The 17292-nt window shown below is 38.2% G+C and overlaps 1 protein-coding gene across 2 annotated transcripts in view; it reads left to right on the top strand.

Annotated features, from left to right (window-relative positions):
- The window catches only part of ARID4B (AT-rich interaction domain 4B), a 185219-nt gene that overhangs the window by 134979 nt on the left and 32948 nt on the right, over nucleotides 1–17292 (top strand). The window contains exons 15-17 of one of the 2 annotated variants that reach the window (XM_054976559.1): nucleotides 295–550; nucleotides 4483–4646; nucleotides 13940–14182. In XM_054976559.1, coding sequence (XP_054832534.1) covers nucleotides 295–550; nucleotides 4483–4646; nucleotides 13940–14182 — 663 coding nt within the window. The remainder of the gene's footprint in view (nucleotides 1–294; nucleotides 551–4482; nucleotides 4647–13939; nucleotides 14183–17292) is intronic. The other variant, XM_054976567.1, reaches the window with a different exon arrangement.

Genomic DNA, 17292 nt, shown 5'->3' with positions numbered 1-17292 from the left:
ATCATGTTATACATGTTCTTTTTCTAGTTTGATTGAAACTTTAATAAATTTCACTCTAGGTTGGCTGGCCTCAATATAGTTGACTTTCAGATGATTTCTTTATGCAGTTAATTTAATCTTTTTTTGGCAGTTATTGAAAAATGAAAAATATCCAGCTAGCACCACGTATTTCTTTTTTTGTTTAAACAAATCAGTTTTAAACATCTTTTGCCTAGCTGATGTACTTACATGCCAAATATGTATTTGTGTGATAAAACTAAGAAAGAGTGACTCTTCTATGTTGCTTTCTTTTAGATATCTTTATGGCTTTGAAGATTATTGCACATCAGCGAATATCGAATTTAAAATGGCATTGCCAGAGAAAATAACAAACAAGTCCTGTAAAGACTATGAAAAAGATGTTAAAAAGCATGAAGAAATGGAACAAAATGTAAAAGAAATAAAGGCGGAAATTGAAGAAAGAGATAATGAAACAACAGTTATGAAGGAACAAGTCAAATCAACTGACAATGATTATGAAAGAAAAGATAATGATAACTCTTCCTGTTTGGTAAGAGTTGCTATATTGGTATTTGCAGGGCCGGATCGAGGGGGGGTAGCCTGCCCCTGGCACTGCAGAAGAGGCGGTGCTGGGCGCAGCTGCTAGCCACCAAGAGCGTGCCACGGCTTGCTGCATGGGGGACTAAGCAGCCTGCCCCGCCGATGGGGCAGCTGACTTGCCGCATGCGCAGGACCTCCCAGCCCTGCGGTCAGCCACCCGCGCGGCAAGCCAGCCGCCCCAGTGTACGCCAGTGCCGCCGCCACCAGTTCCGTGGTGCACCAGGCGCTTGGGTGGCTGGCTTGTGGTGCGGGCGGCATGCCTCCCACCCCCTGCATGATGATGTCACGGAAGTGATGTCATCACGCAATGCTGGGAGTATGCGTGCACGCTGCGCGCAAAGGCCGGAGCAAGGGTTGCACCAGCAACCCTAGATCCGGCCCTGGGTATTTGATAGAATATATCATAGAACTAATGAGAGTAGAGCCTGTTGTAGTCCACATTCACTGGATACCTTCAGAGGACATACTAGGACTTAATGCTTCTGCTGGTTTTGGTAAATTCTGAATAAAGTCCAAATATTCATCATTTGGGCATGAAATAAAATCTGGAATCTGTACAGTGTAGCTACAGATTCAAATCTGTATCTATTCTATGCAGGCATAATGAGTGCATTCACGCTCACAATAAACTGATTTATTAAGCTGTATAGTGTTGTGGAAACCAAGTTTAGACTTCCAGACGTACTTAACAGATCACAATTTGTATGTAAATTCCAGTTGTCTGCTGCATACCTTTTTTTTTCACCTTCAAGCAGAATTCCTGAATTGAATAGGAAAATCCAGCAGGGTGAGCCCAGCAAAGCCTCTCACTCCTTGCTTTAGGCTAAAAATTGACCTCATCCCTTTTCTGTCTGGCTGATCCTCTGAACTGCTGAACTTTTCAACTGAAACAAAATAAAACATTTAACAGCCTTCACCTCCGTTCTCTTGCCTGTCATCATGACTCATCAGCCACCTTCCTTCTCTTTCCTGTCTTTCTGTCCAGCCCCTTCCTTACATCCACTAAACTGTACAGTGAAACAAAATAGATCTTTTACAGCCCTTCCCTGCAGTTTTGTTGTCTTTTAACTGTGCAGTCCTAAGATGAGTTCCACCCTTCTAAAGCCATTGAAGTCAATGGGGTTTGAAAGGATGATGCTTAGGATGATGCTGTAAATTATGGGAGAGGCTGAAGTTTGAATCATACTCCTGCTAGGGAGAGAAGGCAGAGTGAAGAAGAGAGAGTCTGTCCTTTGAAAGCGCCATAGATAGATGCATACTGTTGTTGAAGCAACAAGGCTTTCTTTTGGTCTGTGCTTCCCTCTTCATATGTAGATGACTATGATGGGAAGTACTACTGAATAAACTAGGATTTCTTCATCAAACCACAGTTGATTCAGCAGCCTGCATGCAGCCATCATTCTAAACTAGAATGTAATCAAACCATGTTTATAACATGTGTTTAATGATGTATTCAGCTAACATTTCCCTAATGCAAAAGAGACTTAGAGCCATTTCTAAGCTCACCTGCTCCCTCCTCTCCCTCCTGCATCTATCCTCCTTTCTGTTTTCAACACAAACTATAATATAATGTAATTTGCACTGCTAATTATGGGTTTTGAAGCAGAGATTGAAATCAAGGTTTGAAGGCAGTCTACAAACTTGGTGAAAGGTAGACAGGGTTAGCATCAGCAATACTGCACCATGGCAGATTCTAACAAGGGAGGAAAAAATAGCCCAAAACAGAATGGGAAATAAGAGGAGAGAGCACTTGAACCCGTTGGTACTTTTAATCATACTTAAACAGCTATATAAGTTTGGGAAACAGTGAATCACCACTGGGCCTTTGTATCACTTCCAAATGTCCCTTCACTTAAGACAAAGGGCTCCATTTACTTCTGAACAGTTTATACTGGAATTTTAATTTGCCACACACCATCACAGATGTTCATATTATATTAACCACAATTTAAGATGTTTTCCTTGAAGTAAATGCCACTGATTTCTATGCAACTTCAAAGAAACAGGCCAGTGCAGGAAAGCTTCACACAGTCCTGCTTTGAATGTGCTCATCAGCACTTTTCACTTTCTAGACAGCAGTTTATATTTCTTCCTTTATTATATAAAGTTCAATTGAATGCCCACATTTATTACTATTCCTTAATTACATAAGCGTTTTCTCCAAAAAAATACACATTTCTTTTATACACTGTTTCTAATCCTAGTTAACAAAACCTTTATTTTGTTTACTACAATTGTTATGATTTCTCTTTTCAAATTTTATTCATACTCTCCTAGCTGGCAATTATTTACAAATGCAGCAGCTTGCAGTTCCATCTTTAACAGTGTGTACATTTTTAATTTTTTAAATAAATCAAAGACATTCATAAGCATGTCTCAGTTAAGAGCCTAGAGATTATACTGGATCCAGTGCTACTACTAGAAAAACAAGTTAAGGCAGCTGCAAAAAATGCTTTCTACAATCTTAATCTAGCCTGAAAGATGGCTTCTTATCTTGACACAGCCAACCTGGCCAGCTGGATCCATGCTATGGTAACATCAAAACTTGACTATTGTAATGGACTATACATTGGTCTCCTATCTTAGGAGGCTCCAGTTGGTGCAAAATGCTGCAGCTTGACTGTTAGCAGGAGTGAGCAGAAGCATGAACATCACTCCCATCCTACAGTCGCTCTATTGGCTACCTATCAGTTACCGTACTCAATTCAGCGTATTGGTTATTACATACAAAGCTCTTTGTGACCTTGGCTTGACATACCTATGGGACCGCCTCCTTCCCTATATCCCTCCACGGCAGTTTCGCTCATCCGAACAGGGTCTCTTGCAGGTGCCAGCCAGCACATGGGCAAAATCAACAGCAGCCCATACACGGGTTTTCTCTGTGGTGGCCCCTATCCTATGGAATGGCCTGCCTGAGAAGGTCAGGAGAGCTCTCACACTCTTGGCTTTCCGTAAATAATGCAAAACCGAATTATTCAAAAAGGCTTTTTACTCCGATAGGTGGCCGGTATTGTAGGGAGGTCTGAGATGCTTCGCTAGTGAGTTAGGAACCATAGACTTCACCACTATGTTGCCCTACGTATTATCTGTTGCTTTAAATATGTACTCCTATATACTACTTGAGCTTCTGTTGTTTAATGTCAGTCCTAGAATTGATTATATTCTATTTCATCAATTCTTCAATCCCATATTGGATCCTTGGTAATGCTATGTCTTTGTAAACTTGTATTCATTTACCCTATGACATTGATTATGGAAATGTCCTTGACACTGTATGGAAATGCCTACCCTTGTCTTGCTACTGATTGTACTAATCTCACTCTATGTAATCTGCCTTGAGTCTCAGTGAGAAAGGCAGACTATAAATGACATAAATAAATACTAATTTATACATAATATATTTCAAGCAATAAGCTTTTAGATATAATAAGAAAGTAAATATTGAATATATTTTAATTTTTCCAAAATCCCTACACTTGATGCCATGGTTTCATAAATTTTAGCAATATTACCTCGCTGTTTTTAGTCATTTCTCACAAGCAGATAAACTGGCAGGGGGCAGTTGGTCATCTTTTTCCTTGCAAATAGATCCACTTGTGAGTGGGTTCACTAGTTTTCCACTTGAAATGGCAAGCTGGAATGCCTGCCTGTAAGAAGCTTGCTTTCCATTTCTATGCCATTTCTACTTGGGGTGGTGGTGGAATGTTCTTCACAATGTTTAAATTCAGTCCTCAGCAAAAGACAAAGAAGTGGAGCCCTAATCAGGGACACCTCCTAGGTGGCATGAACTGCCAATTCTTGGATATAAGTAGGATGATGTATCTTAATTGGCAAACAATGGATTTTTATAATGAGTTATAACACTATTTTTCTTTCTCTTAGGAAAACAAAAAGGGATTTCAGGAATTTCACTCTGACCAGGAAAATGAATTAAGAATAATTAAAACAGATGATGAAGTTAACATGGAATGTAAAGAGGATGAGAACAAGAAAGACTTGGAAAATGAAAACACCAGTCTAGAGACTGAAGAAAGAGAGAAATCAAAGTAAGAATCTTTTCAAATTAAACTGTGTAAAGGAACCAAATCAGATCTGAGTTAGCTTGCGTTATTGAAAGATTCAGCCAAAAGTAACTGTTTTTGTGCCAAATAGGTTGTTAGCCTGACACCTTCAGGCAAGACTTTCTCCATATTATTTTCTTGCGTATAGTTATCCTGCTAGTTTAGTTAACTCACAGCTTTGTCCTAAAGCTTGCTGAGCTAGAAAAGTGTACAGGAAGTATTCATCTACTTCATAGATAACCTACAGGAGTGTGGGAGAAAGAATAAAAGTGGCCAAGGCCAATAGTGATCAGAAGTGGTGGATCCAGAGAGTTTGGGAGAGCTGATTTCAAAAGTGGTGTGGAGAAAAGGGTATTGAGTGCACTTAAGAGTTTTGGAGACAAAAGTGGAAGGGCTGGCTGATGAAATAGGAGATCAGCAGAGAGAACAAGGAACATGGTGCATTAGAAACAGTGAGCTTGAAGTCTTAGAAAACTGAAACATGACAAGGAAGGGGAAATTTGGAGTGGATTTTAGAGTATGGTGAAATATGGCATGTACTTATGATAAGATTCTGAGAGCTAGGATATAACGAGAGTAGAAGTAAAAGCTAGAAGAAGAGTATATGATAGATTAAAAGACAAGGAATTAAAAAATCCTATTGGCAGGTTAAAGTGAAGTCAGTGCTTAAGGACTTGGCTCAGTTAGAGAAAACCGTTTTGGATCTCAAAATTTAGCTGTGCAAAACAATCCTTTATGATTTCATTATTTTAAAAGGCAGCAACATCAGCAGAATTGATCATACTACATTGTTGAAACATCTGATCAAGTAGTTGTGTTGATCCTACTGACATTCCACTGATTTTTTTACCAAAGTTTGACAATGGCTTTGAATAACCACATGAAATTGTTGTACTGCCATTCTACCTCTGAAATGAACAGATGTTTTCTGTAATACGGAGATTGCAGTTGTAGCTGGAGTTGATCTGGGGATCTTGAATGAATGGCATGGGGAGAGCAGAAAAGAAGGTTAATTAATCAGTTTTATAAATAAAAGAATAAATCTCTCAATGTGTAGCATGTTGGAATTGGTTAATAGTCCACACAACTTTGGCTATTTCTAATAATTGAAGCTTGTATGCTTCCTTATTGTGGATTTGTCTTCCACTCATTTCTTTGTCAAGAAAGGAGACACTATTGCTGAATGTATAACTCTTTCAGTTCCAAGTGTTACAGTCACTAGTGTGACTAGCATATTTCTTGCTCTTTTCAGTTTAAATCTGTAGTTTGTGTCTATCTTAGATTTGCCTGTTTGGCTACTGTGAGAATTCCATTCACGATGCTTACATGTTTTCTTGTGCCTATTTGGAGTTTGAGGTTGAGTACCTTTGAGAAACGAGATGAAACCAGGTAAAAGAAAGGAATGCTCTCCTTTGTTTACATGCTGTAGATTTAGGCGAGAATGTGCTATCTCTGAAATGGACTTGAAGATGCAGCTGTACCAATTAAAAACTGTATTGTTCCATAAAAATATAGCACTCAATATGTTGTTGTGTTCTGCATTGAACTGGCAGTTCCTTTTAATGTTAATAATCGGTTCTGCTACTTCAGGCGTCGGCAACCATGGCCTGAAGCCTGGCACACTTCTGTATAGTATAGCCTATTACATTAAAATTCTGGGTCTCCCAGCTAATATATTAACTACATTTCTAGCCACCATTGTTTGAAACAGCTTTCACATTGCATGTTTAAACTTTAAATTTGATACTCGATTTTCAAGATCTGTATTGCTGTGGTATTTGTATATAAGTTATGTGATTAAAGCTTTGGTTGCCACTCTTGATTTGGGGACTGGGAACAACAGAGTGCCTTTAGAATGCGGCTGTGTGCCATTTTTATGTGACAGAGCTATTAAAAGATTTATATGTTCAGATTTGTTACATTGAAGAGAGAATTCTGTTTCACATCTAGGGTTACCAACCTGCAAGTGGGAACTGATCTTCAGACTACAGAAATCAGTTCCCCTGTAGAAAATGGCAGCTTTGGAGGGCGGCCTCTTTGGCATCACATCCCTTCTGAGCTCCCTCCTCTCTTGAAATTCCACTGTTCCCAGAGTCCTGCTGCCAAATCTCCAGGAATTTCCCAACCAAGAGTTGGCAACCCTGTTTACATCTAAAGCAATATTTGGGTTATATCCCTGCAATTACTTTTTTAAATACTTGGAAAGCATCCATTATTTGCTTCTGGAGATGCAACCTTGTGCATTTGCTCCTTTTTTGCTAGATCAATGCATTTGCTATTTCACCGCTTGAGTTCCATATCCGAGATGGTTTTGGTACTGAACATTGCTATTTTGGTATTCAGTCAGGATTGCTGTGGGGCCATTTAGTCCTGTCTGTTTATAAAGATATTCAAAACAAATTATTACAAGTAATCTTCAAGTTGGTAAACCCTTTTTACGGTGTGACAGCTTCTGGGAGGTTGTGGGGGTTAGGTTCATTGAATACCTTCCTTGCATCTTGCTTTCTAAGAAGAGTTGTACAAATTGAGGTCAGGTCAGTTACCAGTTTTTATTGGTACATCTGCTACATCTCACAGGCATATCACAGGATAAAACATCTCCCTATCTCATGCCCAGGTAATGCCTTCTCAGGCTCAGAACTTCATACTTTGTTCTGACCTGCCAGACCTTGGGAGAATCTTGCTCTTTAAAGCCCTTTGAGTGACCCTAATCTGCAGGACTTCTCCTAGTTTCCTTTCCTCTTACCTATCTTCCACCACCTCTTTGTTTTATGCCTCCCTCTCCCTCTCTCTCTCTCTCTTCTCCTCTTCACCACCACCATCTTCCCCTCTTCCCTCTCTCTTCTGAATTTCTTGTAAAGGGATTCCCACTGGGCGTTGCTCTTTGCCCAGCCTTGTTTGTGCCATATTGTGTGGCAGCATCAGAAGGGCAGGGAAGTTTGCAACACCATCCCAAAGTGAAGGCATATCCTCTCAAGTAGAAGTCAGTCTGGCCCTTTCCTAGTGGTACAGCTGCCCCAAATCTTCATTTGAGGCGGTGTTGGCCCACCTTTTCATTGTTTGCTTTGGTCACCATCTCAGTCATGGTGATCTAAGTGTACTCTATGACTGAATGTAGAGATATATAGTTATCTGCTGTAATGAAATAAGGAAAATAAATAAATGCTATCTGGGGTATACAGTGACTCCTCTGCTGACAAACATATATATCCCAGATATCTTAGTATTTTGTTTGGCAACTCCCCTTCTCCCAGAAAAAAACTCTTGGGGAGATATAAAAACTTTTAGTTCAACTGCTGCATCAACATAAAACTGTTGTTATAGTCTTGTTTGCAGGATTTCCCCTATATTTCTTGTCTCTGGCCTTAGAGGTAGAGGATTGGGGGAGGAACCTCTTTGGTGTCAGCTAGGTTCTCAGATCCACAGGAAGATTCTAAGTCAAATTTTATTATTATTTGATAAAAAGCAACTTCACATTTTTGTATGCAGGCTAGCTAATATAGAATCATGTGTTTGGAAAAATCAGTTTAAGCAAGTGGAAGTCCTGTTAGTTGGTTTTAGTTGTAATAAAACATTGAATGGGATGGGATGCAAAGGATGTTTGCAGTAGATGGGATGGGAAAGGATGTTTGCAAGAGTGATTCTACTGCTTTTGTTGGAAAATGAAATCCTGCCTTCAAGTCATAGCTGACTTATGGCAACCCCTGGTGCAGTTTTCATGGCAAGAGACTAACAGAGGTGGTGTGTCGTTGCCTGCCTCTGCAGCCCTGGACTTATTTGGTGGTCTCCCATCTAGTTACTAACAAAGGCCAACTCTGCTTAGCTTCTGTGATCTGATGAGATCAGGCTCACCTGTGCTAGCCACGTCAGGGCACTGCTTTTGTTAAAAACCATAAAATATAACCATATGGTTTAATGTATTATTTAAAAATAGTACATATATTACGTATTCAGTGCTTTCTTGCTACTTTTATTCTGTTCAAAAATACATCTTTCCTAGCATTCTAAAACTCTGACTCATTATCTTTAGTTTCTTCAAACAATTAAATAGCACTGGGGCAGGGGGTGTTACTGGAAAAGTCTTCTATTCCACATCTAGTGTCCTTTCTTTGTGATTTTAGTCTGTAAAGCGGTTAGTTTATTAATATATTGTATGGAATAATTACATCAATGCTTTGTAATTTAAAAGAGTTTGCAACAGATGCCTCATTTTCAAAGAGAATAAGCTTCTAAATGAGTTGCAATATGTGTGCCTAGCCACTATGATTCATACAGTTTGTAATGCTTAGATATAGATTCAAAACTAAAAGCTGGTGCTGGTTTTTAAACAACTCGAAGAATATAATTGAAAACTATCAATCAGGAATATTAAAAATCTTTAATGAAGCAGCAACTCTATATAATCCTTTTCTAAGTCTTTCTTTTGGAGTTTAGTTATTATGGTACGCTTCCGGCAAAGGATGGTAATAGTTAATTGTTACATAATAAGAATTTTTGACATTGCTATCTGTTCACCACCACCAAATGTGGATATTCTGCATGGTACATCTACAGCTTTAGCTTTTTTTAGTTGCCCCATAGTTCAGTATATATAATGTAGCAAAGAAACTATCCTTCTATTTCTGAACCCATTATGAGCTGATGTAGCCATCTTCATTTACATGGGCTATATTTTAAGATGTCCTAATACTGTCTGATCCTTCTGTGTTAGGTGATGTTACCTTTAAGATTGATACATCTGTAATATATGCTCCCTGAAAATCATGCAATTGAATGCAATGGTGTCTTTCTTTTAAGTAAGGAATCTTATGTTGGAGGAAGAACTCTAACCTCAACAGAAGTGTTATTTCTTAAGGAAGGAAACCATTGGATCCATGGCATGGTTTGCAAAATGAAAGTCAGATATTAGCTGCTTCTACACATGTTGGAAAATGCGCTTTCAATGTACTTTAGCAATCATTTGAAAGTGGATTTTCCGGTTTCAGGAAGTTTCCACATGTTCTTAAAAGGGTGGCCCACTCATCAAATGCTGGCAGCTTTTCCCTAGGAATCCACACGGTTCCATTTGCAAAATGGCTGCGGGCTGTTTGGCTTTCGTGTTTTTGGCATCTTTTCTGGGAATGCAATTTCTGTGGTCCCCCCAAAAAGCACCGAAAACAGGGAAGCCAAATGACCTGCAGCCATTTTACAAATGGAGCCGTGTAGATTCCTGGGGAAAAGCCACCAGCATTCAGTGAATGGCTGTCCCTTTAAAAGCATGTGGAAACAGCCTGAAACAGGAAAATCCAGATGTGGACGATAGCTAAAGTGCATTGAAAGTGCATTATCCATCATGTAACATACATTCCACCCCCTATGTGGCACAGATCCATCTTACCCATGTCTTAGTATTGAATTTGTACCAACACTTTTATTTAACTCCTGATTGCAAAGCATGATTTTCAATAAATTAGAATTGTCTGCACTGGCCCTTAGAAGAAGGCAATGCAACATTTTGCATTCTAAATTGTCTGAAGGGTTTTTTTAAAAAAAAGATTAATATATATCTACAGCAGGTATTCAAAACTCTGCAAAGACATTTTGAGGAGAACTTCCGCATTCTCCTCCCTGCTCACTTCTCTGGATGCTCCTCCTTCTAATCCTTGTAACTATCCTGCTTGCTGCAATAGCACAACACTGCTCACTATTTCCAGTACACTCCCTTTCTTTTGGCATAAACCCACTGTGGTGCAGTTTGTATTTTCTGTTGAAACATATTGCTGTACGATTGCCACATGCCTCAGATTGCTAGCTGCCTCAGATGAGTAGAAAATTGTATGACTGGTTTTGATTCATTTTAGTTTATCAGTGTTGCCTAAATATATCAGTTTCAAAACTGCAAATTAATTCTACTTAATGGTAATACATTTTAATGTCTCAAAAATGAAGTGAGAGTTAGTGCACTGGCAGGCATTAATGAAAAGAAATAAAAATTTATCCACATAGAGCTTGGATCCAATGGCATTTGATATTTTTCCTCTCTGAAATATAAGTGAATAGTATTCAGATCGTTCTTTTAGCAAGATCTTTAAATATTTAATGTAGTTACTCTCTTCTTCTGTTACTGACTGCTTTCTTCCATTGTCCCTATTCAAATGTTAAAGTTTCTATTTTTTGAGACATGGACTACTTGATACAATGTTCATATGGAACCTGCTTACATCCTCATCTTACCTTACCTATGTATTGATGTATTTTTGCATTCTGGAGCACTAATGCTCTAGCCATTCAGTTTGTTTTGCAACAGTAGCCCAAATCATCTTAACACCTCAGTTTTATGAAACATATTTAAGAGTGTTTAGGTTATCACCTGCTACAACTACTTTTTGTATTTGGTTTATCACATTTAGAATCAGAATACAAGAATAGCATTTGCTTTTTGTATTGACATGGTCAAATAAAGTTTTTCCAAGACACACTGATCTACCCTGGCTGCATTTTTCCTGAGGACTTCTGCTTCATGATGTTCACAGCTTTACTTCCTGTCTGTATAACAAGATCTTCATAGTACAAGATCTACAAAAGACTGGATAACATGCAAGTGTGTATTCTTGACAGTTCTGCTGTTCCTTAAAGTGAATATCCTGGACTTAGGTATCTTCCATCTGTGGATTGCAAATCACTCTTTACCACTTTTAAATATTTATATATATATATTTAATATATATATATTTAATATATATATTTATTTAAATATATATATATTTAAATTTCTCTCTAAACTTTCTTATGCATCCTGATATTTCCTTCTGGAAGATTTACAGCCTGCGCTAAGAATATGAGGATTATATTATTTGCTTTTCAGCCAGAGCTTTTCACACTCCCATAATTTTTTCCAAACTGTTCTTTACAACAATGAGGGGCAGCTAGAAATTCACTTCTTAAAAGAGAGGGAGAACTGAAGAGAAGCCCATGGGAAATATATTGGCTGTTTCTATAATTTTAAAGAATGAAGATTTCATAGCAGCATGATATTAAAATGTATCTAATGATGAAAGAATAAAAATGTGTTTAATAGGTTATCATTCAACAATGTGCTTCCTTATATTTAATAAGATTTTTTGTAGGAACTGAAACCACTGATTATATTAACTTGTTAAAAATGGGGAGAATAGTGTTGCAACCTAGAAGCTGTTCATGAAACCTTTTTAGATAAGGGCAATTCACACAACTTGAGGGCAACCAACTCTGAACATCCAATTGAGCTTTAGTTTTTGCTTTTTATAATTAAGTAATTGAAATATTTATACCTCATCTTTCTCATCATTTTTAAGTAGTAGACCCCACTGTATTCTTACTCTTAACAAACTAGTTAACTAGTTTAGCGTGTACTCTATAAATGTGACTTTGTGAGTTTAAAAAATAAAACTCAGTAAGCTCAAAATCCCATCAGTACTACTGAAAGGAGCTTTCTGGTTTGTAATCAAAGGCCATAACAGATTTTGTAATAAATCATCTCAGTGCCTTCTTCAATGCAGTTGAAGAGGTATAGACATGTTAGGGATTCGTTTGTGGGAGAAGTGGATAAATTATTATTATTCTATGTGGAGAGTGCTGTCAAGTCATAGCTGACATATGGTTACCCCTGGCGGAGTTTTCATGGCAAGAGACTAACAGAGGTGGTTTGCCATTGCCTGACTCTCAACCCTAGTCTTCGTTGGAGGACTCCCTTCCAATTACTAACCAAGGCCCACCCTGCTTAGCTTCTGAGATCTGACAAAATCAGGCTCACCTGGGCTATCCAGGTCAGGGCATTATTATTATTATCATCATGATTATCATTATCATTATTATTAAAATTGTTTGTGGTCGTCCAGGAGAATTGGGTTACATTTCATTCTATGAGAAATGGCTTGTTTATACTAAGTATTTTAAGAGTTAAATTTGAATTTTACATAATTAGAAGAGCACCTTGCTCTATTTAATTGTTAATCTGTTTAAAAATATTTGTTCAGTTTTCAGATTTTCTCTAAATAGTATTCAATTATTAAGCATGGATGTTTTTAATATCCATAATATAAGTACATTCCCAGATCCACTTTATGATTAGAGGGTAATTTGCTAGGCTGGGAAGCAGAGAAAAGACACATAATGTAAAAGAAAACTGTGTATATCTCAGTTCTCTTTTTGGCACAACGGTCCCGAGCACTTAAGAGAAACCACCTTCTATATAGAACTTGCCTCTTCAGCAGCAAAAACTGCTAGTGAAGCTTCAGTTATGCATGTTCTCTCACACAGAGATATCCTCTGTTTTGAATCCTGATCTAAACATTAAAAAAAATAGCCTCTAATTTTGGGTGCCTACCATGACAAAATTTTGGACCGAATTTAGTAGATGTGATAGACCGCCTGCCCAATGCTTTATAGAAAGACTGCCAAAATGAAATGTATTTTTTTAAAGTCTTAACATTTGATGAAAATATTGAATTGAATTTTTTAATGTGAAGACTTTTATTCATCACAAATATTTCTTTGTATTATCCAGAATCCAAAAAACTACTTTAAACATAAAAGGAGGCCTGGGATTTTTAGCTTAATACCCTCCCTATACCATGTCACAGACTGTTTTTAAAACACCTTTTGAAATGAAGTGGTCTAACAAGACGCATGGGATACTGCTGTTTCAGAAAAACAGTCCCCAAGCCACCTTGAGAGTGCTTACTTAGGTGCACAGTTCTTTGGATCCAGACCTTAGTAAGAAAAAAGTGTCTGCTTTTCAAGCAGTCTCTTATCAGTTAATTCCCGTAAGTAAATCACAATTACGTTTTTGAAGAATAATCATGTATAATATACACAGCAAAAGAAAGAAAGAAAAAGGCAAGACTGTATATCTTTATTTAATTATAGGCCCAGTATTGGGGAAATAGGTATTTCAACTAGGGTAGTCAGATCCAGTAGCATCTTGACCTAAAAGGGCATCTTTAATCTTCATCGATGTAACAGACATTTCTCATTAAACCAAGTCATCTTTTAAAATCTTCTGAGTTTTAAAGCATCTTTCTGTCACTGATCCTGGTTGCTTGATATTCTTGTCAGTTGACAATACTAACTTAAAAAAATCTCATCTGTAAAGGATTTCATATGTATATATATATATATACATATACATACACATATATATGGAGCCTGCTGTTCTTCACTCTCTGTGCATCCACAATATTAATCAGTATACGCCATTTGGCACTGAGCATTTTTTCAAGTATTTTTATTATTAACTGACATTTTTTAAACCTTTCAAGCCATGGCACCATTAAGGAGGAAGATGAAGATGAAGAAGTTGAAGAGGAGGAGGAAGAACAGGAAGATGACCACAGTGACAACAATGAGGAGGAAGAGTTTGAATGTTATCCACCAGGCATGAAAGTCCAAGTGCGGTATGGACGAGGGAAAAATCAAAAAATGTACGAAGCTAGTATTAAAGATTCTGATATTGAAGGTGGAGAAGTCCTTTACTTGGTGCACTACTGCGGATGGAATGTGAGGTAACTGAGATTTAGCTAGTGATTACTTCCTTTAAATACGTCTAAAACACACTAGTGTATTTCTACTTCTAAAATACACACAGAATATTGAATTTTTTCAATATTGCTGCTCTATGAAGATAACTATACTGTATAAAATTTATATTATAGGATATGGCTACAGCAAGCAACTAATAGCATATAGATCAAGAAACATAATCTTATTCAGACTTCTGATACAGATTTATATGAATACTTTTTAACAGTAAAAAGCATGTGTCCTTTGGTCCATTAGGTCTCCTCAGCCATGTAGCACTGAGTACAACACAGCTAGACCTCCGTACATTTCTCATAATCTAGGAATATAATATAGGAAACATACATAAGAAAGAAATGAAAGTGAGGTGAAATTTCATTTGGAAAAACTGAATTTCTTGCTGGACAGTTGCATGCAAGAACCTCTATTTCATTTTCAGTATTAAATAAGGTGACTAGTATCTCTGAGCCTCCTGATGGTCTCGTGATTGAACATCTTAGTGGCAGTAAATGGGTGGCTTCTTGTTGCCATGTACTTCTGCAGAAGATTCATCTTGGCTTGGTGACTGAGTTATTTTTATGTCTGAGCACCTTCCTATCCTTATGGCTTGTTGCCATAATTTAGTGCTTTTGGCAAATGACAGGTTTAATATTTTGCCAAAACGTTCTTGAAGTCTTTTATGTCATTCATGTTCTTCTCTGTGTACTTTCCATATTGCTGTATCCTCAGGCTCTCTTTTAAAAGCTTGATTATGAATATGTTCTTTGCAAAGGTTTTTGTGGCAGACTCAACATTTCTCACCAATACTGGCTATGAACTCTTCGTCATCTTTTCTTTGCCATTTGGATGTTCATTACTTTTATATCACCTTTATCTAAGAAGGTTGGAGAGAGGCCATGTTAGTCTCTGTAGTGCTGGCAAAAGTAGCCAGCATGACTCACAGTTGGAAAACTGTCATACCACCACCTCTGTTTTCATAGTGGAACTATGTGCAATGAAATCACTAATCAGACAAATCAGAGGCTGATACTGAAGATTCTGTGTTAAGCTTTTTACAGTATCTTGTTTCCTTAACTCTTGCCTGACCCACATGCATGTTTAATGCAAAGTAGTTATTCAGAAGATTATTCATTTATTTACGTTATTTATAGTCGGCTTTTCTCATTGGCATTCAAGGCCAATTACACATAGTAAGTCAATATAATCAATAGAATGGGTCATCCAGCAGAGAGTGCAATAGGATATGGAACCAACCAAAAATAAAAACAGAACTGAAGCAAAATATAAGCATTAATATGACACATTAAATGGTACAAAAATTATATCATAGAATCCTACCAACAACAACAGACAATACAAACTACATACGTTAATATAGATCACAGTATAATGTTTCTGACCTGGAGAGCCCAGGCAAGTCCAGTCTCATCAGATCTCAGATGCTAAGCAGGGTCAACCTCGGTTAGTAATTGGATGGGAGACTTCCGATGAAGACCAGGGCTGCAGAGGCAGGCAATGACAAACCACCTCTGATAGTCTTTCACCTTGAAAGCCCCAGTAGGGGTCACCATAAGTGAGCAGTGACTTTACAGCACTTCTACCACCACCATCTCATAGGTATAACGATGAAAATACAATACATCACTTCTGTACTGCCTCAGAAACGTGCAAAAGGCATTTATATCCTTTGATTTTATCCTATTTTATTAATCTTTAGAAAGGCCATATATTTTCGACTCCTCCTCCTCCTCAAGTACCAAGACCTTTATTCAAGTAACATTCTTTGTTTCTCCTTAAGAGTGGGAATGAGTTGAAACCTAAGACCATTTTTGCAGACCTCGTTTACTACAATCTGAAATAAAAAGTCCAGACTTTGTATGTTGAGTTTTCAATGGAATGTATAAGCCAATTAATTTTTAGCTGATAATAGGTAAAGATTGAAGTAGCAAATTGTAAGCAGTTTCTGACTATCATGGCTTGGGTGGTTCTTTTGAACTTTAATTGTATTTCTGGATATAATTCTTGCTTTTGAGGACAAGATTGAGAATATTTCACTATTTTCTTCAAAATTTTCTTAACCTATGTCATTGTTGTTCAGAGAAGGAGATGTACACGGACTTCTGTTATTAATGTTTAAATCTGATCTTAAGAATTATCACCAGTAGTCGATGTAGGCCATCAAATCAGTTCAAGGGCAGTGTGATTCTAGATTTACTTTCCCTAGAAGCCATGCCACTGGGCACTGTCAAGAGTTATAAAACTTGTAGATAGCTTGGACTTCTCAGCTCAGATTCCAAGGACAGAATATTTCTCATTTTGATTATATGCATACAGTGCTCTTACACTGTATATAGTGTAGGGTTGCCAGTTCCCCCCTCCCCCCAGGCGGGAGGTTTTATTTATTATTTTATTATTTCACACCTTATCTTATTGATTTTGTGCACACGCTCCCAGCCTGCGCGATAACTTCTGGGAAGTGACGTCATCATGCAGGCCTACAGCGTTCTGCTGGGGGCCAAATCGGGCCACTGTGGAGCGCGGGAGTGCTGCTGCGCTCTGCTGTGGTCTGATTAGGCCCAAATCTGCCCAGATTTGGCCCAATTTGGGCCCAAAACAGGCCACTGCGGAGCGCAGTACTCCTGTGCTCTTCAGCAGCCCTATTTAGGCTTGGTTCAGGCTGCTGCAGAGTGTGAGAGTGCTCCTGTGCTTCACAGCGGCCCGATTCGGCCCAAATCCGGCCTGAATTTGACCTGATTCAGCCCAAATTGGGCCGCTGTGGTGCTCGGGAGTGAGCTGTACCGCCCAGGAGCATGCCCCAGGAGGTATGTTCCCCCCCACCAGCCAAGTAAGTGGGAGTGGGGTGGTGGTGGAGGGTGGAAGTGGGGGATTCCCAACTGGGGGCAGGGGACTGGCAACCCTGATATAGTGTAATGTAGCGCCATGTACCACTTACGTGTATTTAGAGGAGACGTTGCTGGTTGTAGTGGTGAAGGGGTATTTCAGGAAGCTTTCCAGCTGTGTTTGCCATCTTCTGTAAGTACATCTTCAAGGGTAAACAATTTAAGGATAAAACATGTTATATATCTCTATTTCC

This window comes from Eublepharis macularius, chromosome 1, assembly GCF_028583425.1.
Source record: "Eublepharis macularius isolate TG4126 chromosome 1, MPM_Emac_v1.0, whole genome shotgun sequence".
Classification (NCBI taxonomy): domain Eukaryota; kingdom Metazoa; phylum Chordata; class Lepidosauria; order Squamata; family Eublepharidae; genus Eublepharis; species Eublepharis macularius.
The sequence above is the reverse complement of the archived record's forward strand: the minus strand, read 5'-3'. Positions and strand labels throughout refer to the sequence as shown.